Source organism: Vicugna pacos, chromosome 6 (genome assembly GCF_048564905.1).
Source record: "Vicugna pacos chromosome 6, VicPac4, whole genome shotgun sequence".
In the NCBI taxonomy this organism is placed as follows: Eukaryota; Metazoa; Chordata; class Mammalia; order Artiodactyla; family Camelidae; genus Vicugna; species Vicugna pacos.
In genome coordinates, this window is record NC_132992.1 from 42,885,350 (window position 1) to 42,910,638 (window position 25,289).

Sequence of the window (25,289 nt, forward strand, 5' to 3'; positions counted from 1 at the left end):
GAGAATGTTCTAATTTCAGTCTTTTACATGTAGCTGTTCAGTTTTCCTAGCACCACTTGTTGAAGAGACTGTCTTTTCTCCATTGTATATTCTTGCCTACTACGTTGTAGATTAATTGATCATAGATGTTTGGGTAGTAGGTGCATCTTTTAAATGCTTAATTTGCAACTATGGAAATAAATGTTCTCAAGGGAGAGGGATTCAAAGACAGACTTGGTTTTACAATACAGTAATAATAATGAATAATAATAATAGCTAACATTTACTGAGTGCTTCCCTTAGGCCAGTTTTAACCTATTGTTCATGACAGCTCTTATCATTCCCACTTTGCAGATAAGGAAATTAAGGCACAAAGAGATTAAGGGCACATGATCTACTAGATTAAAACTGACACTTGGAAAAAGTATATACATTTATTTAAAAATTTTTATTGAATGCCTATTATGTACAAAGTACAGATTTAAACTAAAACTGGTTAACATAAATGTTACAAATATAAATAAAGCCTTCTCTTCCTTTCTGTGGTAAAGACACAAAAAGATGTACTTTCAAATAATAACCTCCTTTAAAACAGAAGGGAATAAATTCTGACAATGCTATTTTCAATGCATTAACTATTTCAAAGTACACTGGAATATATGAAGACTGCTTGCTACAAAGTGAACTGACATGAAAATAAACCTTGATTTCAGAGGTAAGTCTACACTGATAAACACATATCCACTTAACTAATTACAGTGTAAGTTGCACACATGTATCTAAAAAAGTAAAGTGACAAGAAAGAGGACTTTTTCATGGAAGGTGATGAGTTGCCATGGATTCTGCTTCTCTTGATTTTCTGAGCAGAGCTTGTCGGAGGGCACTAATTTTCTCATCAAGTTCAGCCAGTGAATAGTTCTGCTGTAAACAATAACACAAATTGCTGAATAAGACTCTTTAGGATCTTAATGCAGACAAAATACTAAATGTACTATAAATATGAGAAAAAGATATTTACCATGCTTTTGGATATTTTATATGAGAATAATTTTTAAATTGAACTATTTATGTTGACTGTAAGTTTAAAGGCATAAAGTAACAAGGCCAACTATTTCTGACTTTCCATTTTTCTAATGACTAAGCCTGGACCTTTTTATATACTCTGAAAGCATTGTTAAAAACATTTTTTTTTCAACTGACTGTTCTCATAATAGTAAAAAAAAAATAAATAAATAAATAAATTTTAGAATTATTAGTTTAACTGCTTAAAATAACTGGTAATTCTCTTTTGATAGATTAACTGTAATTAACTATCTCCTGGAAAAAAACAAGTAGAGTGGGATCAAGATTGTGGAGAAAGACACTGTGGAGCGCAAGTCCCCACACAAACACATCAAAAATATATCCACATGTGGAACAATTCTCACTGGAAACTGGCAGAAGAACTACACGACCAAAGCTACAAGATCTCCACAAAACCAAGTAAGATAAGGAAAAAAAGGCATTGGGTTGGGACTTGCGCCCGAGGGGGATCTGTAAGGAAGAAGGCCTGCATGGGCAGACCCTGGCATTGGGGGGCGAGCAGGTTGAGCCACAACCTGGGAATTCCACTCCTGGGGTCCTGCACAGAGGGGACAAGCCCCCTTGCCTGCTGGGAAATCCACTGGGACAGACCCAAGGGCTGGAGAAGCCTAGACTCTACTCGTGTGTGTGCTGGCTTCCCGACAGCCTCGCACTGGCAGATGCCACCTCACTACACTTCCCGCTCCAAAGGGGGTGGTCTGGGCCTATCAAGCACTGGGAAAAGACTGTCTAGCTCTGCAGAGACGGACCAGGGTGCCTGAGGTGTGATCCGGGCGGAGCCACAGTGGTTTGTGCCCCAGCACACCCCCTCCACACCACAGCTTAGTGCTAGATCTGGGGAAGACACGTCCCAGGGCAAGAAGTCCACAGAGGCAGCCACAACAGCCCTGCCTCCTCCATGACACACCCTTGCACTGCCTCTGAGCTGGACCACGACACCCACACAGGCAGTGCGTACATAGAACCTGTGACCGCAGGGGCCTCACTGCTTCAGCAATCACCTCCTTTGGGGCAGGGTACATACTCAAGAGCAAAGAAGCCTGACTGCATCTGACCCTCAGGGCTTCTACGCCAACAACTGGGGAGCAGACCCACCCCTGACAGGGAGGCAACAGCTACAAAGCAGAGAGGAAGCTCCGCCTCACACCCTGCAGAGGTTTTAGATACCAACACCAACCACATCCCTTATCAAGGGGAGGACCGGCAGCACACCCAGAGGAGAGACGTCATCCATACCAGAACCAGCCCTTGCACCTAAGAACTGGACACAGAGTCTACACAGGGGAGCTCCTACATAGAAACACCCTTTCAAGACCACAGTAGACAACTTTATCTCTATAAATTTAGGAGAAACAGTTACCTGAGATGAAAAGGGAGAAGAATCTGCTCTCAATTAAAAGAACAGGATAAATCAGGGATTTCTGGTCAAGAACAATGAAACCACAACTGACTGCAAAACCACCATCAAAAAAAAAAGACTGGAACCTAAAAAACATCTTCAACTGGAAACGTAAAGAGGGAACCACAGAAGGAAGGTAGGAGGGGCGTGCTTGCAGTATAGGCAGGCCCCATACCCCCGGGCGGGTGACCCACAAGCTGAATAGTTAAGCCGCAGAGGCCCTCCCCCAGGAGTGAGAGCTCTAAGCTCCACATCAGGCTCCCTAAGCCCGGGGTTCCAGCATTGGGAGGAGACGACCCCAGGACATGTTTTTGAAGGCCAGCGGGGCTTAGCTCCAGGAGCCCCACAGGACTGGGGGAAACGGAGACTTCATTCATTTGGGGACTGTACACAGAAACTCACGTGTGCCAGGTCCAAGGGCAGAGGCAGTGATTTCATAGGAACCTGGACCAGGCCTGCCTGCTGCTTTTGGAGGGTCTCCTGGGGACATGGGGGGCGGCTGCAGCTTACCTAGGGGACATAAAAGCTGGTGGCCGACATTCAGGGAGTGTTCCTCTACAGGAGCTTTCCTGGAGGCTGACATCTTGATTGGATCAATAGCACCAAGACCTAGCCCCACCCAACAGCCTGTAGGGAAGCCTCAGGCCAAACAACATACAGGGTGGGAACACGGCCCCACCCATCAGCAGACATTGGGACCACCTGGAGCCTGGCCCTTGGGTGACAAGAGAGGAGTGTACTGCTGGCATGCATAGGACATCTCCCACAGAGGGCCACCTCTCCAAGGTCTAGAAATGTTAACTAACCTACCTAACAATACAAATATAAAGATAAACAATATGAGGTGGCAGAGGAATATCTCCCAGCCCAAGGCACAAGATACAATCCCAGAAGGAGAAAGAAGTGATGAGGAAATAGGCAATTACCTGAGAGTTTAAAGCAATGATGGCAAAGGTGTTCAGAAAACTCAAAGTATAGCTACAGAGAGTGAAGTTTTTAGCAAAGAGCTGGGAAATATAAAGAACACCCAAACAGAGCTGAAGAATAAAAGTCACTGAAATGAATAACACACTTAGAAGGAACCAAGAATAGACTAAATGAGGCAGAAGAATGGATTAGTGAGCTAGAAGGCAGATTAGTGGAAATCACTACTGCAAAACAGAAAAAAATAATGAAAAGAAGTGAGGACAGTTTACGAGAGCTCTGGGACAACAGAAAGTGCACTAATACTCACATTACAGGGGTCCCAGAAAGAGAAGAGAGAAAGGACCTGAGAAAACTTTTGCAGAGATAATAACTAAAAACTTCCCCAACTTGGGAAAGGACACACTCACCCAAGTCCAGGAATTGCAGAGTTCTACACAGGATCAACCCAAGGAGGAACCCACTGAGGCACATAATAATCAAATTGACAAAGATTAAGGTTAAGGAGAAAATATTAAAATTAGCAAGAGAAAACTAACATAAGGGAACTCCCATAAGGTTATCAGCTGATTTTTCAGCAGAAACTTTGCAAGCCAGAAGGGAGGGGCATGATATATTTAATATGATGAAAGGAGAAAACTTACAACCAAGCATACTCTATCCAGCAAGGCTCTCATTCAGATTTGATGGAGAAATCAAAAGCTTCACAGATAAACAAAAGCTGAAAGAATTCAGCACCACCAAACCAGCTTTACAACAAATGTTAAACGAACTTCTCTAGTCATCAAAACACAAGAAAAGAGAACAAGCAGACAGGAAAAAAAAAACCTACAAAAGATTGCTTTGGTAATTCGGGTTCTTTTATGGTTCCACATACATTTTGGAATTGTTTTGTCCTAGTTCTGTGAAAAGTATCATGAGTATTTTGACAGGGGTTGCACTGGATCTGTAGATTGCTTTAGGCAATATGGCCATTTTGATAATGTTGATTCTTCCAATCCAAGAGCACAAGGTGTCTTTCCATTTTTTTGTATCATCTTCAATTTCCCTCAGTGTTTTACAGTTTTCAGAGTATATAAACTTAACCAAGGAAGTTACCTATCTAGGTATTTTGTTGTTTTTGATACAATGGAAATGTTTATGCCGTTTATAAAATTCACTTTTTTTTCATTTAAAAAAACCCAGAATGAAGGGCCATAAATGGCAAAATATCCTTTCTTATGAGTGAGTTCTATTCCACTACATATATATGCTGCCTCTTCTTTATCCATTCATCTATTGATGTGCACTTAGGATGCTTCCGTATCTTGGCAATTATGTTACTGTTAATAGTGGGGTGTAAGTATCTTTTTGAATTATTTTGTGGTTGGCTTTATCCCTTTGATAACTATGTAAGTTTAAAAAGCTAAAGTTCTAAACGTTCTTAGAAACAATGTATAGTACATATATGTAATTTTTAAAAATGTGCAGTATATTGTATATGTGCAAATTGTAACAATTCTACCTAAAACTGAAAAAAGACAAATCACCTGAAAGAATAAGTAAAACAAGAGTTCACCAGTCTACTAGACCCTGAGATCAAAAAGATGGTAATAAAAATGCTAAATGAATTAAAGGATAATTAACAGAAATGCAGATCACTGGAAAAAGGAACTAAAAACTATAAATCAAAACAAGACAACCCAACAGACAGTGCAATTGCTGAGATAAAAACAATCTAAAAGCAATGAATAGCAGACTAAATGACACAAAAGAATGAATTAGTGGCCTGGAAGACAGATCAAGACAAACCCAAACAGATCCACACCAAGACATGTCATAACTAAAATGGCAAAAGTGAACGCTAAAGGGAGGATTCTAAAGGCAGCAAGAGAGTCAGTCACAAGGGAACCCACATAAGGCTATCAGCTGATTACAGAAACTTTGCAGGCCAGAAGAGAGTGGCATGATACATTCAAAGTCCTGAAAGGTGGGGTAAAACAATCCACAACCTAGAATACTCTACCCAGAAAGATTATCATTTAGAATAGAAGGCGAGATAAAGCTTTCTCAGAAAAGCAAACACTAAAGTAATTCAGCACTACTCAACCTACTCTAAAAGAATTATTGAAGGCTCTTCTCTAAATAAGGAAAAATCAAACAACCTAACCTACCGCCTAAAATAATTAGAAAATGATCAAGAAAACCAAGAGCTGTACTTTTTTTAAAGATAAAGTCAACAAACCTCCAGCCAGGTCCACCAAGAAGAGAGGACCCAAATAAACAAAATAAGAAACACAATTTGAACACACTGATCACTAGAAGTAAAACAGATTCTGTAATCAGAAAAACTCCCTGCAAACGAAAGTCCAAGCCTGGATGGCTTCCCTGGGGAATTCTACAAAACATACAAAGAACTTACACCTATCCTTCTCAAACTATTTCAAAAAACTGAAGAGGAAGGAACACTCCCAGATTCATTCTGGGCCACCATCACCCTGATACCAAAACCAGAAAAAGACACTACAAAAAAAACCCCAAAAAACAAAAAACAACTATAGGCCAATTATCTTTGATGAATACAGATGCAAAAATCCTCAATAACATTAGCAAACTGAATCCAACAATACCTTAGAAGGATCATACGCTATGATCAAGTGGGATTCATTCCAGGGTCACAAGGACAGTCCAACATATGCAAATCAATGTGATACACTACATTAACAAAAGACAAAAAACACATGATCATCTCAATAGATGCAGAAAAAGCACTTGACAAAATTCAACATCCATTCATGATAAAAACTCTCACCAAAGTGAAAATATCTCAACATAATAAAGGCTATTTACAACAAACCCACAGCCAAAATAATACTCAACAGTTTAAAGCTGAAAGCCTAACTGCTAAATTCAAGAACCAGACAAGGATGCTCAGTTTTACCACTTCCATTCAACACAGTATTGGAAGTCCCAGCACAGCTGCCAGACAAGAGAAAGAAAGAAAAAGTATGTAAATTGGAGGGGAAGGGATAAAACTGTCAATAATTGCAAATGACATGGTTATATAGAGAGACCTGAAGTCTTTAAAACACAAAAACTATTAGAATACATGGATTCAGCAAGGTAACAGGATACAAGATTAATAAGCAGAAGTCTATTGCATTTCTTTACACTAATAATGAAATATCAGAAAAAGAAAATTTTTTAAAGTCTTGTTTAAAATTGTATCAAACAAACAAAAGCATCTAGGAATAAACTTAACCAAGGAGGTGAAAGACCTATACAAAAACTGATAAAGGAGACTGAAGGTGATTCAAAGAAATGGAAAGGCACCCGGTGCTCTTGGACTGGAAGAATTAATATTGTTAAAATGGTCATACTACCCAAAGCAATCTACAGATTTAATGCAATAGGTATCTAAATACCCATGACTTTTTTTTTTAAACAGAACTAGAACAATTAACCCTAAAAGTTATATGGAACCACAAAAGACCTAAAACTGCGAAAGCAATCCTGAAGAAAAAGAACAAAGCTGGAGGTATAACCCTTCCAGACTTCAAACTGTACGCCAAAGCTAGGGTAATCAAAGCAGCATGGTACTGGCACAAAAAAAAAAATATAGATCAATGGAACAGAACAGACAGCCCCCAAATAACCCACACATCTATAGTCAACTCATCTACAACAAAGGAGCCAAGAATATACAATAGAGAAAAGACACTCTCTCGAACAAGTGGTGTTGGGAAAGCTGGATAACAGCATGTAAATCAAATCACTCCCTCATACCATATACAAAAAAACCTCAGATTGGTTCAAAGACCTAATTATACGAACATGATACCATAGAACTCCTAGAAGAGAACATAGGCAAAACATTTTCAGACATAAATCACAGCAAGATTTTCTTAGATCCATCTTCCGAGGCAAAAGCAAAAATAAACAAATAGGACCTAATCAAACTTAAAAGGCTCAGCATAGCAAAGGAAACCACTGACAAAACGAAAAGACAACTTACGGAATGGAAGAAAATTTTTGTCAACAATGCGTCACCAAGGGGTTCTTGATTTAGATGCTACTAATTAGTGGTGTCTGCAAAAGGTACGGGGATGAGATTTAAAGTACTTGAGCATTTATTACTTGTCAGTGTTTTGTAACTGATACTTTCTTCTATAGTTAACTTCTGGATGAAGACTTCAACATTTATTTGGTCCATCTGAGTCATGCCATGCCCTTGAAAAAATATTATTTCTCTAATTCAACACATTAACTTATGTTGCTCCCCCGTTTTTTTAGTTCTAAATCCCAGGGTATGACCTAAAAGCAACCATAGTAGAAACTTCTATTAATAAGAAAGGTATAAAACCAATCACACTATTTCAGAAACCAAAATAAAAATGTAGTAACTTACTTGAGGTGGTTGAACTTTTCTTCTTTTTCCAGAAAAATTCTAGATTAAAAGTAAAAAAAAAAAAAAAGTGATCAGTGCTTAGAAACATCTAAACAATTTTCCTTTATAGACTGGTGAACAAAATAAGGAAAAACCCTGGTAGAAACAAAGCCCACAAACTCGCCGACCAGTATCTGTAAGTGGTATCTGCCTTCTTTTACTTTAGAAGTTATCCTCCAAAGATGATATTAAAAGTACACAGTAGTAACATCACAGCAACATGCTTGTCCCTGGCTACACACAATTTCCCATTAATTTCCAGCTTCTAATGAGGGTGAGTGATTATGGAGATGCTCTGAGGATTTTCTACTTAGTTTCCCTTCTTAGAACATTTCCATCCCAGGACACTGAACAAGTGAAGCAGCAACAGACAGAGGAAAACTGAATGAGGAATACCAGGCAAAGGGATGAACACACACACACAGCCTTGACTGACTGCAGTGGACACGGTGGTTGTCTCAGTGAGCAGCTATCCACTGCTCCTCCCTGTGAGAGGGGGGGTCGCACCCACTGATCCATCCCACCCGTCTTGTCAGTTACCAGAATGGGCACAGGCCCAATTATGGCCAATGACTAAGGAGAGGTCCACTAGGGAGCATGGGGAGAGCTTCTGGGAAAAACTTCCTCACTTCTCAGAGTAAGCCCTGAAAGGAGGCTGTTCTGGACAGGACACCCGAAAGCACAGCAGCTCTCTTACCATCTGCCTGAGGAAAAAGCCAACACGAAGCAGAGCTGAGGGGAAAGAGCCCAGTTCTTTGACAATCATGATCTAGCACAATAAATCAATTAACCCTGCAGACTGTATTCCTGTTGAACCCATTTTATAAGATTATTTCCACACTGTTTAAGCCAGTTTGAGTTTAAATATCTACTACTTGAAACAGATAACAAACATTCTCACCCACACACTACTGTGTTTTTTAAAACCCTGATCTAGTGAATTATTTCTTGACTTTGTTCCTAGTTTCACAGTACCACAGCTCCTGAATGGTAAATGAGTACACTAGTACATTTGACACTGCAACGTAGGTGGCACGTTTTCCTCATGAACACTTCTTACTCATGAGATTTAGAAGAAAAGGTAAAAATTCTCATCTTTCTTTGTGTCAAAAGCTACTTTCAAAGAATTCTGAGGTTCGCCTCTCACCAGGAGCTTTGGTAAGCGGGAAACTAGTGACTGCCGGAACTGCTCAGTATGCAGGGGGTGCTGATGTAAACGTGCTCCTTCCTTTGCCAAACAGAGCTGGGTACCTGCGGTGGAGCCTATGGGCAGGTAAAGGCTTAGTCTCCTACCCTCCTAAGAAGTGGCTTTTTACCTTGATGAAAATATACTTCCTCTTGTTTTCCTAACAGCTTAACCTGTAAAATATGGACAGTTTCCATGTCACCGAACAATCAATCACTGAATTACGAAACCAAAGTGAGAAGTATCAGATCAAGGACATTAGTGGGTCAATGACTCAAAAATAGTAAAATGTGGCTTTGGGGACTTGTTTTAGGTCTGAGCCAAACAGCTGACAAGCAGAGCACTTAAAACATACCTGCTGTGGGTCCACTGGACTAGCTTTAACTTTTTTTTTCCTTAAGGTACAAGGAGCTCTCAGTGTAAAAGGTAGAAATTTGAATGTTTTAGTACCTGACAGGAAATATTTAGCACAGCACACTAAATAAACAGCTAGACAGAGATAATTCAAAATTGTCTTTACTTTCCCATTGTGTTACCTTAGAAGGTAATTTACAGTTACCCTTATAATGCCCGTGTCTCGAAGGTTATTAAACACATGTACGCAGAGGTCCAGGGAACCCAAGCTCTAAGGAAACCCAGTGATAAAGCCTCTTCCATGACCAACCTTCCTTACTCCTAACCAGTTGTGAAGAGTTACAGGGCAAGTGCCTTTAACATTTCTTCTCTTCTAGTCCCACTGCCCTGATGCAGACTTTCATTTCTCCCTGGTGTGGACAAAGGTACGTTTCCTAAGCTACTTTCCTTGACTCCGACCCTCTCTCCAACTTGCAACTTCCCAATGCCACCAGACAGGAACCAAAAATTCAGGTTTCTCTTTCTCAAAACCTTAATTGTGCTCCAGTGACAATGGAATTGCAAACTGGCTACTGTGACCTTCAGGCCCTCCAAAATGTGTTTGCAATTTTCCAGCCGGATCCATTTGTCTACCTCATGCTACAGGCCAACCATCACCTTCACAAATGCACAACCTGCATGCGTGAAGTTGACATGGCCTCCAATGCTCTCTTCTCACCATGCTTCTCTTTAAAACCAGGACTTACCGTTACAGACTACAGTTAAGATACCACCTAGTCAGTACTTTGGAACAAAGTTAACATACCTTTAAAGGTCCAACAATTAACTTATCAGCCAAGTCCTATCCATTCATTTGCATATTTATTCAACGCCTACTACACTCTGTGTTCAAAGATGAACAAGACAGTTCCTGCCATTCAGAGGCTGAAAATATAGTGTGAAAAATAGTTGTGTGAACATATAATTATAAGTGAGAAATGCTATAAAATGAACAAAGTACTGTGTAAATATACTTGTGAAGCGTATTATACTTACTGTTTTCAAGGGTTGTAAGTTTAAAATCAGTAATTCTCTGTAAATACTCAGACTGTTATCTTTTAAATGGTCTGTTAAACAATGCCCTTAAAGAATTTTAAAACATTACCACATTCAAATCTTTCCATGTTGCATGTGAAACGTAAAGATCTTTAGAACTATTACATGTAAAAGTGCAACAAATACTAGTCTTTCTTGTAATCCTGTTTTATGTATATCTGTTTCATAAATGGAAAGAATTTTACACCTAGTTCTGTTTTATGAACAGAGTACAATTTTATATCCTTTTTCTGTTTCCCTTTTCACATGCTGTGCTTCAAGGTCACCCGTGATAATCAGTCTCTAGCCAACTTTGTTTAGAACTCATTTACATGTGAACCTGAATTAAACACATTGCAGCTAAAAACTTTTCAGAAGTTCAATTTCTAACAAAAGTTCAATCCTTAAGAAATTTAATGATCTCAACTTTCCCTTACTTTCTAACTTCAAATACTTTAACCTTCTGGGGACAGCATTTAAGGTCTTGTACAATCTGTTTCTATCTCTTTAACCAAACATCTAAACATTCTGTCCTGTGTATAAATGGATCTCCCGAAACAAGATTATGATTTGAAGTGCTTGTTCTTTTGTTAACTAAATTTAGTAAGAGATGTATGTTAAGCTTTTGTAAATCAGAATCAGAGAGCAAAGATAAACGATGGAGCAAAGTCTCACTAATACTATGATACTCTCTTGTAAGATCAGTTCTTTTGTTAACAAGAGTTATATTAACGAGGTATGAAATTGTCCTAGATAAAAAATAACCTGCCTAGGGATTTCTAATGAAGAAATGAGAAAAAAGCGTATGGCAGACTGGTGCAGGAAAAGGCAAAACATCTTTATGAAGTTTTCTAGGAAGACACAAAGAATAATCCTAAAAGTGGAAGGAACTTTGTAATTATGTAGAACCACCAACAAACCTTCTACAATGAGAGAAGGCCAGAGGAATTGTGTGACTTGTCCATGTTTATACCGCTACTTCATAGATGGTTTCTGAAACGAAATGAAGGTTCGTGTTCACTGAGTTTTACCACGTGCTGGACAGTGTGTAGCGTGCTGACTGGCACTGTCTTATTTAGTCCTTGCTTCAGCCCTCAGTACTTTAAAAACCTCATTTCATATTTAAGGGAAGTAAAAGGGAAATATTTCTTTTTTCTATCTCACTCAAATCCCAATTTACTTTGGAAATACTGCTGTTACTCCAAAAATTCTAAATATATTTTCACCAGTGACTTATAATGATTCATGTTAACTGAGCTATTTTACATATTTCAGATATGAGTTTTAGTATAATTTTCATTAAAATGTAGTCAATTTTAAATTTTTGCTCACTTTTACACGACTTTAGTTCTTTCTAATATGGCACTGCTTTAAAACAAACATTAAACCCCAGGAAAGGCAGGTGTTATGTATAATCACCCCAGAAGACGGCAGAAAACAACACAGTGAGCTCAGGATTGCCTATCTGAAACACACTGATAGGACAAAGAGGATACTTATCAGCACAGATTGTTTTTAATGTCCTTGGAAAAAGAATGAATGAATAAATAAATGCATGCTAGTGTTAAGGAATTAAGCAAATATAGACTAGTCTTCCAAAAAGTCTGGTGGTTAGGATAAAGAAAAAGGTAGGGTGGCAGATTGAGGTGTGTGCTGGTTTGGTATAGGGGAGAGATGGAACTGTGTATGAGCTCAGGGAAGGAGTCTGTGGAGAGGGAGGGATTAAAGAGACAGAAGGGATAAATGACAGCCAGGTCCCAGAGGAAGCCTTAGCTTTGTAAGAGAGCAAGTTCAGAGTGACAATATTCACCACTATGCCACGGAAATGGCCTAAGTTTGAGTATTTGGGTAATGTACAATAAAAGTACCCCTTTTTAAGAAATTAAGAGTCTATAAAACAATATTCAGAATCACAATCTTTAAAGAACTAGGTAACTCTCTACAAAGAACTATGTTCATTCATCACTGAATTATTAAAGTCTTTTGCACACAGCAGATCAATGAGTGAATTGTTACATGATGAATAATCCTAAAATAGCATTAATTTCTTAAAGACATTTATACTTACTACAGATTGAAAATATTCAGGAGAGATGCCTTCCAACTCAAGGATTTTATCTTCAAGTTTTTTAATTCTCTGATAAATGTCTCTTGGCACTGGACCACCTAAATACATTAAAAAAAAATCCAAGGTATGATTAGTTAATTTTTCTTAAAACTTTTCTTCTTAAAATACCATGCGAAGACATGTATGCAAAAGAATGGGAAATAACTTAAATTTAAGAAAATACAGAATGAAATCTTTAGCTCACATTTTCATACTATACACTAAGGGGATATATTACTATCTACACCTCTCCCCAACCTCCATTTATGCTTCTTACGTTGCTAGGAGTTTTGTTTTATGTTAAATTCATTTTACAAGACTGAATAGTTCCTGTATAGAACAACTTGTATTTCTGATAGGCTCTGACAGCTACTTAGGAGGAGAAAAATGCATTTTGACAACTGATAATTCAATTCAGTGGTTGCAACATATCTTATCATTTTCTTCAACTTATATTTCTCCTTATGTGCCATATTTTCTCCTTTAACCTAGGAGAACATTAAAAAAACATATGGTAAAGCTCCTTTACCATAATTCTTAACAAACAAACCTTCTAGGGAGTGGAGCAGTAAAATTAAGGTTACTCAAATTTCCAGGTTATTATTATACCCCAAATCCTTTCATTTCTCAGCACCTCCGATGTATACATTATGGTCCAGACCACCACCCTCTCTCCCTGGATTATCACAACCTCTAAATTGGTCTCCCTGTTTCTGCCTTGCACCCAGAGTCTATTTGCAACACAGCTGCCAATGATCCTTTAAAAATGTAATTCAGATAGTGTTAACTTCTCTGCTCAAAACCTTCCAATACCTTCGCATCTCACTCAGATTAAAAACCAAAGCCTTTACAATAGTCTACAAGGTCCTACACAATTTGGACACTCTCCCCAAATTCGTATCATTCCAGCCACTTGATTCCTTTCTTCTGTTACTCAACTAGGCTACGCACCCTCACAGCTTTAGCGCTCGTGTTTCCCTCCATCTCCACATTCACAAGGCTTGCTCTCGCCAGCTTCAGGTCTTGACTCAGAAGTTACTTTATCGGTAAGGCCTTCTCTGACCACCCTTTAAAAAATACCAGTGCTACCACCTCCCCCTACCTAGCACTCCCGTATAACCTCTTCCCCTTATTTTTCTTGAAACCACTACTACCCCTTGACAGTCTGTGTATTTTGTTTATTTATTGCCTGTTTCTCCACTCTAATAAAAGCTCCAAGAGAGTTCACTGAGTATGGCTGCGCAGTCTGCGCACTGCACAAACCTAGGGAGCATCAGTTCACAGAATACACAGGTGTTCAATATTCACTGACTGAATAAATACACGATTAAACAATCATTATGCAATTAAAGAATATGGGCAAATTTTCGTATCAAAAGTATCAACTTGTTACATATAAAAAGTCTAGAAATATACATATATTTTTTGGAGAATGTTTTTTATTCTAGGATCTTGGTGGTTCTTTCTCTTGAAGTAAAATAAGTAACTTATTTGACTTTGCTCCTGCTGCTCCCTTCCCTAGAACGTCCTCTGCCTCACCTCTGTGCCTCTCAAAAACCAGTTCAAGCATCACTGGGTCAATGAAGCACTGCCTGAATCTTTTCACAAGGAGGCTCCTTGTGCCCCGACCATAACCTTCCTCCACAGCCCCTCTGACATTCCCCTTCACTATTAATCTTTCTCTCAGATTATAAAGTCCTTGAGGCCAGGACCTGTGACTTCATCATCTCAGTATCCCTCCTGGCTGAAAGGGCACTTGGCCCACAGTAGGCATTCAACAGATACTTCTCAAAATTAACTACCTGATATTAGATTTAATAACCCAGTCAATCCTGTTACACAGTTGTCTTTTAAATTCATCTAGTCCTGGGGGTAGGGGAATTAATTTTAACGCTGTCTCTTACTGTCCCCAAAGATCTACTCATGCACTTATCCTCTTCTGCCTCCATCCACCAGTACACTTGCTAGACTGGACTCAGAAGTCCCCTCAGCCGCACTCTGCCTTTTACAGATGCTGTTCTGTTTTGGAATGCTTTGCTCCTGCCTGCTGAAAAATTCCTACTAGCCCTTCAAGGGCACAAATGTCACTTCACCAGGGATACCATCCCTTGACCTCCCCTGAAAGGAGTGGAACACTTTGCGTCCCCACTGTACTCTGCATGTATCTGAAAAGATGAAACGAGCAATCCTTTATTCAATAAACACTTGAATATCTGTTTTGTGCCAGGTGCTGCCGCAGGTACAAAGTAATGAGCATGACAGTTTGCTCTCACAGACCTCACTATTCAGCAGGGGAGACAGATATTGAACAAACAGAACTGTGATAACTGCTATAAAGAAGGACAGAGAGTACCAGGTGGTACTGAGATTATACAAAAGGAGAATCCGCAGCAGTCTGGGATCAGGAGGGAAAAGCATGGGCAGAAGAAAAAGCCTGGGTAAAGGCCACAGGACAGCAAAATCAGTGGAGCTGGGAAGCCCAGAGATGTGGCTGAACGACAGGTGCAGATCACGTTACTTAGAATCACAATCCCCTGCCGTGCCAATCTCCTTTCCCTTCCCTTGGCCAAGCTGTTTTCCATCATCTGCAGCCCTTCTCTTCAAGTGTAGCATATAATTTATGTACTAGAATTTTTGTTCACATGTATTCTCAGTGCCTAGAATAGTATGGCTTTTCTAGCAGGAACTTAATACCTATCTGTGGAATGAATGAATATGTGCTAAGTTTGGTATGCATATAAGAACAACAGAAAACCATCAAAGAATTTTTAGTTGGAAAAGTAGCAAGATCAGACTTGAGTTCTCGAGAAACCAGTTTGGCCACAGGGTAGAGAACTGGTCTAGAGGAGGAAGTTGGGTAGGAAGGCAACCAGTTAATACCCTTCCATAAGTCCAAGGCCCAGAACACAGTGACTTCAACTAGAGAGGCAGCTGTGGATATAGAGTGGGCAGATTTGAGAGATACTTAGATGGTAGAATCAACAGGATCTGGTGACTAAACGGGGAGGGGGACTCAGACTTTGCAGCCAGTTAAGGTCTAGGTGTGATTGCTAGTTGCCACTTGCAACCTTGGGCATGTTGCTGGAGCTCTCACAGCTTCAGTTTCTTCATCTGACAATGGTAAGAGCACCAGCATCTCACAGGGCACTGTTAAATACTGAGCTGACTTTGTAGAATACTTTCACAGGGAGTGGCACACACAGTATTTGTCAATAAACGTTAGTCACCTCCCCTATGGCATTTATTTATATGCTCATCCTCACGGGGAAATCTTAAAGGACCAGGATTACACTTATCAATACTCTGTACCTAACACAGTGGGCGCTAAGAATGAGATAGTTGTGAAGCTGATGGCAGGAAAACGACTACATTAGTTTTCAGCTATGACTAATAAACCCTAGTGACTAAATGAATTGGAATTTCTTTAACCATTGGCAAAGGCACATTAGAGGACACTGCCCACCCCTCTCCTTACCTGTCTGCAGTCGCAAGTGAGCCTCAATATTCTGCAGTCGTTCCTCCACAGCCTGGTTACCGCAGTCTCGCAGCATGCTGCTAGGGTTATGGCCTGACCCTTGAATTCCTTCAGGTCTAGTCTGTGGTCCATATGTATTCACAACTCTAGAAACTAAGTTAGGAAACTTTTGAGCCTATTAAATTTACATTTCAAAAAGCAGAAATTCTCTCTAACAGTACTTTATGTTCTTTTCATAACCACAAACCCAAGTATAAAGAAAGGCAAGACTTTTTGTTTTATTTTAAAATAAGCAAAACTTAGATAGGAAAGTAATTTCTATTCCATTTTTCTTATGATCTAGAATAAACTTGTGTCAGTGATGAAGGTCTCATGTAGAAGACACTTACCTTTTACGTGACTTTTAAATCCAGGGTAAGGAGTAAAAACGGCATCAGTTCTCGCACAACTATTTTCTAAGGAAAATTTAGATGAAAATAAGTTTAAATACATTCTTAATTTCAAATGTATGAGATTTTGATAACCCTCAAATAATGCATATTAACATATTACTCATAATCAGAAAGTAACTAAATTACTATCATATACAGGATAATATTTAGTGATCTTTACCCTCTAAAATTTATAATATCTAAACTTTTCTAAATTCCTGACTTATATATAGGAAAGTCATCAACATTTAGTGGCATAATTTAATATAATTTTTAATGAATACCAGTATCCCTAAAAAATCATCTGTGCCTTTGAAGAAAATAATTTGTTATAGAAAGTATGTTAATTCTAAGCCAGAGACATTTTCATTTAAATCCACACAGAAATAAACAGAACTCATTATTTTTGCTGAAATACTTTTTTTAAAAAACCAGCATTTTTATATTACTTTATGATCAAATTATTGAATGTCTAATAAAAAGGGATATGCATTTAACTCACTTATTCAGAACTCCACCCAAAAGACCTTGAAACCTGTAAGTTTTACACTTTACCTAGATTTCCAATGCTCATTGAAAAAAATTCCTAATCACAAAAGCCATCTCTTTCCAGACTACTCTTTTCAAAAAACATAATTTTAAGATACAATGTAAAAATGTATTCAATTTTTTTCTAAGCTGAAAAGTATAGTTTCTTTCAAGTTAGACACCAACAAATAAATTACAAACCAAGGGAAAGTTGTAATGATGTTAATATAATATAGAAACATCTCAAATACTACAAAATAATCTTTAAAATGACATTTAAAAAAAACCATGCATTGCAGTAAATTTTCTGAAAAATTCCCATTGATTATTTTATAATAAAAAAATAGATGGTAAAAAAGGTAGTAATAGAAAATTCCCTTTCTTCCTATGGAATTTGATTCTTTATAAAAGTCCAGTGTTTATATTTAGGTCAACTGAGAGGTATTAAAAAGGAGCAAACTAACATGTAACAATTCATTTGAATTTTTTCAGTCTGCTTCCTTAAGATAGTTCTGCTGACACATCAAAAAGCGTTTATTTGAACTACTTCTGTGTGACTAAAATTCCAAATTCACTTATCTTTTTACGTATAGATACTAGACAGAGTCATTTTCTTTTTCTGTTCTTTTTTTTTTTTTGAGACATCTCAAAATATGTTTAAAGGGCCATCACCTCTCCATTCTCTTTCTACCATTTCATGGGGCTTAGGGTCAAAAAAAAAGAAGCTATCATCCGTTCCAGAGCTATATTCCAAATATATGGATTAACTGACCCATTAGAGAGAAATTCAGCATGGTGTGAAGATAGTGAATGTGTGAGTGCTAGCACTCTCCACAGCAATTCTTCCTAGCACTGTTTGGAGCCAGCAAGGCATTGAATGGGCCAAGGAATCCTGCTGAGCATTTCAATTCTTGTCAATTTCTATCCCCTGGTGGTTTATAATAATAGAGCTAGCAGGGAGAACAGAGGTTTAACATTAGTGACACATGTGCTTGCTCCCTCAACAAACCCTTTCTCATGGGCTGCTTGCAGTTGGATTACAGTACCTGAGATTTTGCCACTGCTGCACCTGTTCTGCAAAGCTAACAGTAAAATATGCCAAGCCTAGAGATATGCATGTGTAATGTTCATAGTAGAAAAGGCTGAATTTAGGACCCAGCTCAAGCCTGTATTATTTCATTATTAAGAGAATCAGTGTACCAATATGTTAAGAGTCAGCTCTAGGTTCATCTGACAATTCTGTGTTCATAATAATTAGCCAAGAGATATCAGAGGCAACAAGAAAAATGTTCATTCCAATTAGGAACTCTTCTCTGTAATTTTTTCTAAGAACTACTTGTTCTGATTATTATTATGATGCCTGAATATGATCTATGCTAGTGCTTTGCCATTTTGTATTCTGCAGCATACCTACAGATGTGTAAATATACTATAGCCCCACGTGGAGAGGAAAAGCAGCTGATGGAAAACAGCAAGTGTACACGCTAGGAGAGAAAACGGAAAAAGCCTAAGACATCATCGTCTTCATGACAAACTGGTTTTATCGTGACATAAAACATTTCAAACAGCTAAGGAGTAGTGAGAAAACTGCTCCCTCTTGAGGAGTATTAACTTTACTAAGTTCACGTAATGTATTAACATCACAATTTTATAAGTACCTTTATAGACTTGAAATTTATATAGCTTAGATCCTTGTTACTAGTGAGACTGAGCAACCCTGCCACCCACAACTTCATCTTCATTTCCTGAAGGAACTTCAAAGCAATCTTTTAACCTGTGGTAAACACTAGCCTTTTAATGTTAGCATTTATTTGATTTTTTGCATAACCGAGATGAAAATTATGCTGCAAGATAGTCTATTATTAAATAGAAGGAAATTCTGCTGCCTTAGTTTCCAAAGAAGCCTGTGAAATAAATTGTGTTCTTAAAGTTATTCATTTTTAAAAACAAATGAAAGATCATTAAAATCCTACAAAAATTAACTTTTAGGTAGTTACCTTGATTACAATCAATAACATTGCAAAATTCCCTGACGTTGTTTTCATTGATTTCAGCTTGCTTTCTTTCAATAAATGCAGATATTCGTCTGTCAATCTACAAACAATAAGTTGACATGTCTTAATTCCAACATACAATTAAAAGAAAATTCTCCCCCAGCCGCCAAAGAAAAACAACTTACTTCTGCTTTTCCAGCCTTTATTTGAACTACTTCTGGATCAAAATGGATCTGTGTCTTTTTCACATCTCCTAAATCACAATCTTTGTGCTTTTCTTCCTCCTGTAGGTCGCCAATGGGAAATTTGCCATTTACTTCATTCTTGTTCCCCGTTTCTGTTTTTCCTATCTCTTCAACAACAGTTGGATTCTCCTCTTTAATCAGAGGCTGAAGTTTTGCTAAAAAAGGCTGAGAAGAACATAATTCCATCTGCTGAGGTTCAAACTGATCAAAATTAATTACACATTTACCATACCCATAAATTTCTGTTAAGGCAATATTTAATATCCATTAACTAAATATAAAAGGTAGGCATATCATACATAGATCTGACCACATGTGTTTGCTGTTGTTCTCTGCTATTGTGACCAATATCATTTGCTATAAATCTGTTAAAAAAAAAAAAAGAAAGAAAACCTGAGGAAATTTTAAATTTTCTTTGAGGGTACCATTCTGTCACTCATCTTTTATTTTGTGCCAAATCAAAGCCTCAGCCTCTGGCACCAATGCCACTTAATTAACATGTCATTCAAATGCATCCTCAGAACACTACGGCTTAGTATTTTTCCTCCTTAACATGAGAGCCAGTGCTCTCACTCAGCAAAGCCCTGCATTATCACTGTATCACTGGAGATTCCCCACTTGAAACTGCAGTTGGCCAAAGTGAATGAGAGAGCATAGACATGAAATATATAGGTGTTATGCTGAGTGAACACTCAGGCTTTCCCTGACATGGCAAGGTATCTTCTTGGGTCATGAAATTAAATTTTTAAAAAGAAAACGAACAAGGAGGAAAAAAAAAAACAAAAACCCTACCAAAAGCCACAGCTGAAAAGAGGTAGATGCCTATCACTATGCCAGAGGGGGGAAAAAAAATCCCTGTTGTATAATGTAAATTATATTCCCCATTCCCACCACCCACCATTAGGCCTCAATTGAATGCTATAGCTCATTGCTTCCACCCTTTCAAGCTAGGGTTAACTATCACTTTTAACATGAAACAGAATTAAAATTTCCCATAAAGTCATTGAACAGAGGACTGAAAATTAATGTCTATTCCATTAGTCAAAACACATCAACACTTGTCAATGTTCCAATTATTTTTTCATGCCTACTATTTTGCTTCCATTGTCTGCTATGCCAAATATTCTTCTGAAACCTTAGGACATCTCAATAGCAGTAAACTGACCAATCCAAACCTTTTTGACACTTCATGCTTTATACTTTGATTAGAGATAAACTGTGAACTTACATTAATTATAACTGCAAAGATGTTCAACTGGAAACTAGCAAGGTCATAGTACTGTTCAGTTATTGAACTGAAATATTAAAAAAATATAGCAATACTATTATAAATTAACAATTCAGTGTTGCCTTTTAATATAAAGGATGAATTATTTTAAATGCTTAAGAAAAAAGAAGATAAAATAGTGACTGGCTACTTCCTAAGATGAGACATTAATGTCACAGAAATTACTTTCTTTTTAAAAACTATGCTGAAACTGTTTAATTGCAATAGACACTCCAGGATGTGTCATGCTGGGATAATGCCACTTCTTGAACCACTGAAAGCACTCCATGAGCCTCCAAACTCACCCAAGGCATGGAATCATTATCATAGCATGACACACACCTGCCGTGTCTTATTGCTTAATTATAACCCACCATAGATGCAACTGTATTGAATTTTCAGTACAAGTCTAGAATTGAATAGAATTGCATTCATTCACTCTTCATATCCACATCAGCCTATTGGGCTATATTCCTGTAACTGTCCTGATCACTATGTAAATTAACAGATTTGGATCCAATCTGGCTCAAGTAACCTTTTATTAATAACACTATTAATATAGTGTTAAGACTGAACTGACAAATACTCCAGCTTACAATTTAACTACAATTAATTTCTATTCTAAATATCGAGTTAACATTTTTAACAAGAAATTTACCTGTAAATATAAAACGTGTTGTTCAAGTGCACTAAAGAGCAAAGCAGGCTGGAATGCCGTGAGGCTCTGGAGCTTGTTCCAATCGATTGTAATTTTCACCACATCATCTCTGAGGTTAAGCTTCAAAAGGGCAAACAAGCAACATCACAAAAATTACACGATTAAGCTGTACATATGAGATTGTGACAAAAATAAAATTTCTATAGAGTAACATGCCTATTTAGCTCAAAGTTCTCAAGTTTTTAATGATACATTATAATGTCCTAACTAGTTACCATTTTAAAAGGCAAAGAAAGATGCAATTGTGTAGCAAAGCAGAATGACATCTCACTGTAATTCTATTCTTAAGTCTGTGTAATGGGACCATCTTACAGGTAAAATCAGCCATAAAAGACAAAAACATGAGGTTTTGCTACTTCAATATCTAAAAACCTTTGGATTTGGGCCAAGATAGGCTTGTCCTAGTCAGAATCCTACTGTTTCTAGCTCAGAGTATTAAACAGAGGGGGCAGATACATTTATGAAAGGTAAGATATACACATTTCTTTGTGTTAAATACGTACATAAATGCGTAACTGATAGATTACTCCGATGTCGTCTGAGTCACACTGTGCTTTCAATTTTAACCAATTTAAAAAATAATTTAAAAATCAAGATGATTCATACATATTATAAAATCTAGGGATAAATGGCAAGAATTTTATCTACTTCAAATAAAAATTATTTTTTAGCTGTGGAAATCCGAAATGAAAAACAATTACAAGGGGGAGGGCATAGCTCAGTGGTAGAGTCTGTGCCTAGCATGTACAAGATCCTGGGTTCAATCCCCAGTATCTCCATTAAAAATAAACATACAGAAACCTAAACCTAATTACCACCCCCCCCCAAAAAAAAACGAAAAACAATTACATTTCCACAGAGGTGAAATAAATGGCCAGAGACAAGGAAAGAAAGCCAGACCTATTTCAAAACACTATTTTCTAGTAGTGTGAGGGCTCATTATATGAAAATTTCTTATAAATTGGCTATGTGTGACCTATTAAAATAAAATTATATTCAGAAAGCTACCAAGAACCTGAATATAAAATTAATATCAAAATGAGTGAAAATTTGAGAAGGAAAGCCTCTATCTCCAGTCTTTCAAGTGAATAAAAGTAAAACGCCACTTTTCTAGGACATGTGTTCACAGTAAACATAGATACAATGCATCATAGGATCAAGTTAACTACATTATTTTTTCAGAAGTCATTTAAAATTAGTCATATTTTCTACAAAATAAAAACAAATATTACATTAGTTCAAATATAGGTTTTAAATTGTAATTATAATAAAACAAAAAGATGAATCAAAGAACTGAAAAGATCCAAAGTTCCCAAAAGATGCACTATACTGAATGAATACTAAATGACCAAAATTTACCATCCTTTGACCAGAAATATTTAAAGTCCATACTAGACAAGAATAAAGAACTAAGAAGCTCTGTATAGGCCACACTGGCAAAAATTAGTTTATATTAATTTAACTAAGATTTTACATTAAGCTTATAACCTCAACTTATCTTAATTAATAACTTATAAAGATTTCATTAGACAATATCTTACATGTAGAAGTAAACTATTACTATACTTTTACAGTTCTTAAAGAGCTCTATGGTCAATTATAACAAAGTTATGAATACAGTTTGGGGACAAAGCAGGCAAATCCTCAAGCAAAGCAAAGCATCCAATTTTCTAGAGAAAGTAATAATTTACAGAAATTCAGCAGAATTATGTAAGCCTTCAAGTGCAATTAAAGATACTTGGACTTTTAAGAAAACCACCTAACAATGTCACAAATTAACTTTAGAACTATTCCAATACATCCAACTATTCCCTACTAGTAATACGAATTCTATGCATTTTTACTCTATAGAACTCGTAAGTGTAAACCATTCACTGGAAAATGTATTAGTCTGTCATTAATACAGACTATTTAAAATATGTATTTCAGTAAAAACTTTATTAAATTAAGATGAAAACACAAACTAACAATAAATAATCCTCAACTTGGTAAAATGGACATCCAGAAGCAAGCAATAAAATTAAAATCAGTAAATCGGAAATCTGGGATAGAAAACATTTTTTAAACATTCAATTTTATGTTTCCTATTGAGAAGATCTAATCCAATGATACTACACAGAATGAATTTAGACATATCACAATATACATTTCTTAAAAATTCCTTAAACTTGTTTAAAAAAGAAATAGTGATTTCCACCAGGGACAATTTTATAAGTATAGTACTCTGGTTTTTATTCTTATCTTTAAACAATACATCTCAAAATGTAAAGAGTATTAGCAAAGTGGTTAGCAGTTAATTAATGAGACAACCTTATTTTTTGACACTTTTATAGGTGGTCCCTTCACTCTGTCATGAAAATTCACCAAATACTTAATCTAAACATTTTTGACAAGTGACATAAGTAAAATTTAATCATATCTCTACCTACAGAATATCTGAATGTTTAGAATTTTAAAATGAATTTTACAAAATCAGTATGCAAAATATTTCAAAAGGAACGTTTAAATTATTTCTTAATGTTATTTTTTTCAAAGTATCTCATCGAGGGGAAAAAAACTTCTGTAAACTTCTTTCATCCTGATGTTAGGATATAAAAAAACGTTAAAGTTCCAATGTCCACGCCATACAAAGTTCTCAAACTTTTAAACCATTTACAGATCTTGAATCCTGAGATTGAAATATTAATGTCCTCAAGTCTTACAAAGCAATTTTAAGTCCTTGACAAAAACTGGGTTTAAAAGTTTTAACTTTAAGCCGATTCTATTAATAATCGTTTTATTACACCAAACAATGTTTAGAGTAATGCTCTTTATAAGTCAGGACAAACATTAGGGTTTTTAAAAATACTGAAATACCGTTTTAAAAGACTGATTCTCCACCCACGCAAGGTTTTTAAAAATGATTTTCACAAATCAGACAAACGCTCTATTTTCATAAAGGAAATTATCATTAGCTTCAACACAAATGCCTAACTCTGTCTATGGTTAAAAAAATTTCTTTTAAAAGCAAACGTATTCTCAACTGTTTCTCATTTTAAAATCTGCTTTGCATTTTACACTATGAAACAAAATAGTGACTTCACGGTTACACTCTAAGGAGCACTTTTATTCAAACCCGATTTTATTAAGACATTTCTACACTATTAGCCAGTTAAACTACTTAACAGTTAAATAACTAATTAAACAACAGCTGTGATGCAAACAGTATCAACCATGGATAACTCATCTAACCTTAAGGTAGAAATAGTTTAGGCTAATTTCTTTTTTCTTCCTCCCGGTTTGAAAGAGGAAGAGATGCAAGCAAGGGCCAGAAGGAAAAAAATAAAACCAAGTGACTCATAAGAGCAAATCACCCAAAAAAGGCGTGAAGAGAGCTTTTCCAGAAATCTCAGGGCGTACTAACCTATCCATTTCTATAATGAATGAAATGGAGGAAAAGGAATCCTTTAAACAGCCAGGCGCCCCCCAAACCCTCAGAGCAGCTTTTTCCACAACCATTCTCTCCAAGCGTGTTCCTCTCCGAACCAGGTTTTCACTTAACACTATCCTCACTCACTCTTGGGGAGAAGAGTTGCAAGAAAATCTGGCGTGCAACCGGTCGTGAATTTAACCCGCGCGGCCACCCTCACCCGGACCGCAGGCCGCCGGGCCCGGGCCCCTCCCCCGGCCTCGGCAACTCAGGCCGGGTCCCACGCCCCGCAGCCTCCGCTGCCCCCCGCCTCGGCTCGAGGGAGAGAGGCGGGAGGGGCCGGATGGTTCCCAGACCCCTACTCCCATAGGCCACCACTCACTTGTCCAGCCAGGGTATGCAAGGAGCGAAAGACTTCGCAGACCACCTCTCGGGAGAGGTTGGGGCTGCAGCTCCGCTCCAGGTTCCTCTCACCGATGGTCGGGAGACTAAGCTCGGCGGCAGCAGCCATGACACTTTCGTAGGCCGCCCCCGCCAGCACCGAGGCGTACTAACAACCCACCCCTCCCTCTCCAGCTTTCGTCGCTCCGCGATGATGTAAAAGCGCTGCGTCTCGTTTAGAGCGGGGCTTTGAGGACCCACCCTCTCAATGTGACTGACAAGCACATGCACCAATCAGGTGCAGCTACA

General features: G+C 37.6%; 1 protein-coding gene and 1 long non-coding RNA gene across 21 annotated transcripts in view; one reads left to right on the plus strand and one right to left on the minus strand.

Annotated features, from left to right (window-relative positions):
- Window positions 1-7,956, plus strand: part of LOC140696891 (uncharacterized) — a 78,758-nt gene extending 70,802 nt beyond the window's left edge. For all 5 annotated transcript variants that reach the window (XR_012073523.1, XR_012073522.1, XR_012073521.1 and 2 more), the window contains 2 exons: window positions 1,275-1,461; window positions 7,882-7,956. This is a non-coding gene — a long non-coding RNA (uncharacterized lncRNA). The remainder of the gene's footprint in view (window positions 1-1,274; window positions 1,462-7,881) is intronic.
- MBIP (MAP3K12 binding inhibitory protein 1) lies at window positions 422-25,192 on the minus strand. Of its 16 annotated transcripts, none has more exons than XR_012073513.1 (12): window positions 24,982-25,170; window positions 21,131-21,250; window positions 19,146-19,370; window positions 18,964-19,060; window positions 16,397-16,462; window positions 16,008-16,160; window positions 12,494-12,591; window positions 9,128-9,170; window positions 7,773-7,811; window positions 7,380-7,453; window positions 5,995-6,079; window positions 422-897 (listed from the first exon to the last, which is right to left on the minus strand). XR_012073513.1 is itself a non-coding variant. In XM_031678955.2 (10 exons), exons 1-10 carry the CDS (start codon window positions 25,108-25,110, stop codon window positions 881-883), a joined length of 987 nt encoding a protein of 328 aa, XP_031534815.1. In that variant the 5' UTR covers window positions 25,111-25,170; the 3' UTR covers window positions 422-880. The 16 variants fall into 16 exon arrangements, 5 of the variants coding, with proteins under 5 accessions (XP_031534815.1, XP_031534814.1, XP_006212809.1 ...); XR_012073512.1 differs by having other exon boundaries at window positions 422-900; XR_012073517.1 differs by lacking the exon at window positions 9,128-9,170 and adding an exon at window positions 11,346-11,418 and having other exon boundaries at window positions 422-900.
- Between the last annotated feature and the right edge of the window lie 97 nt (window positions 25,193-25,289).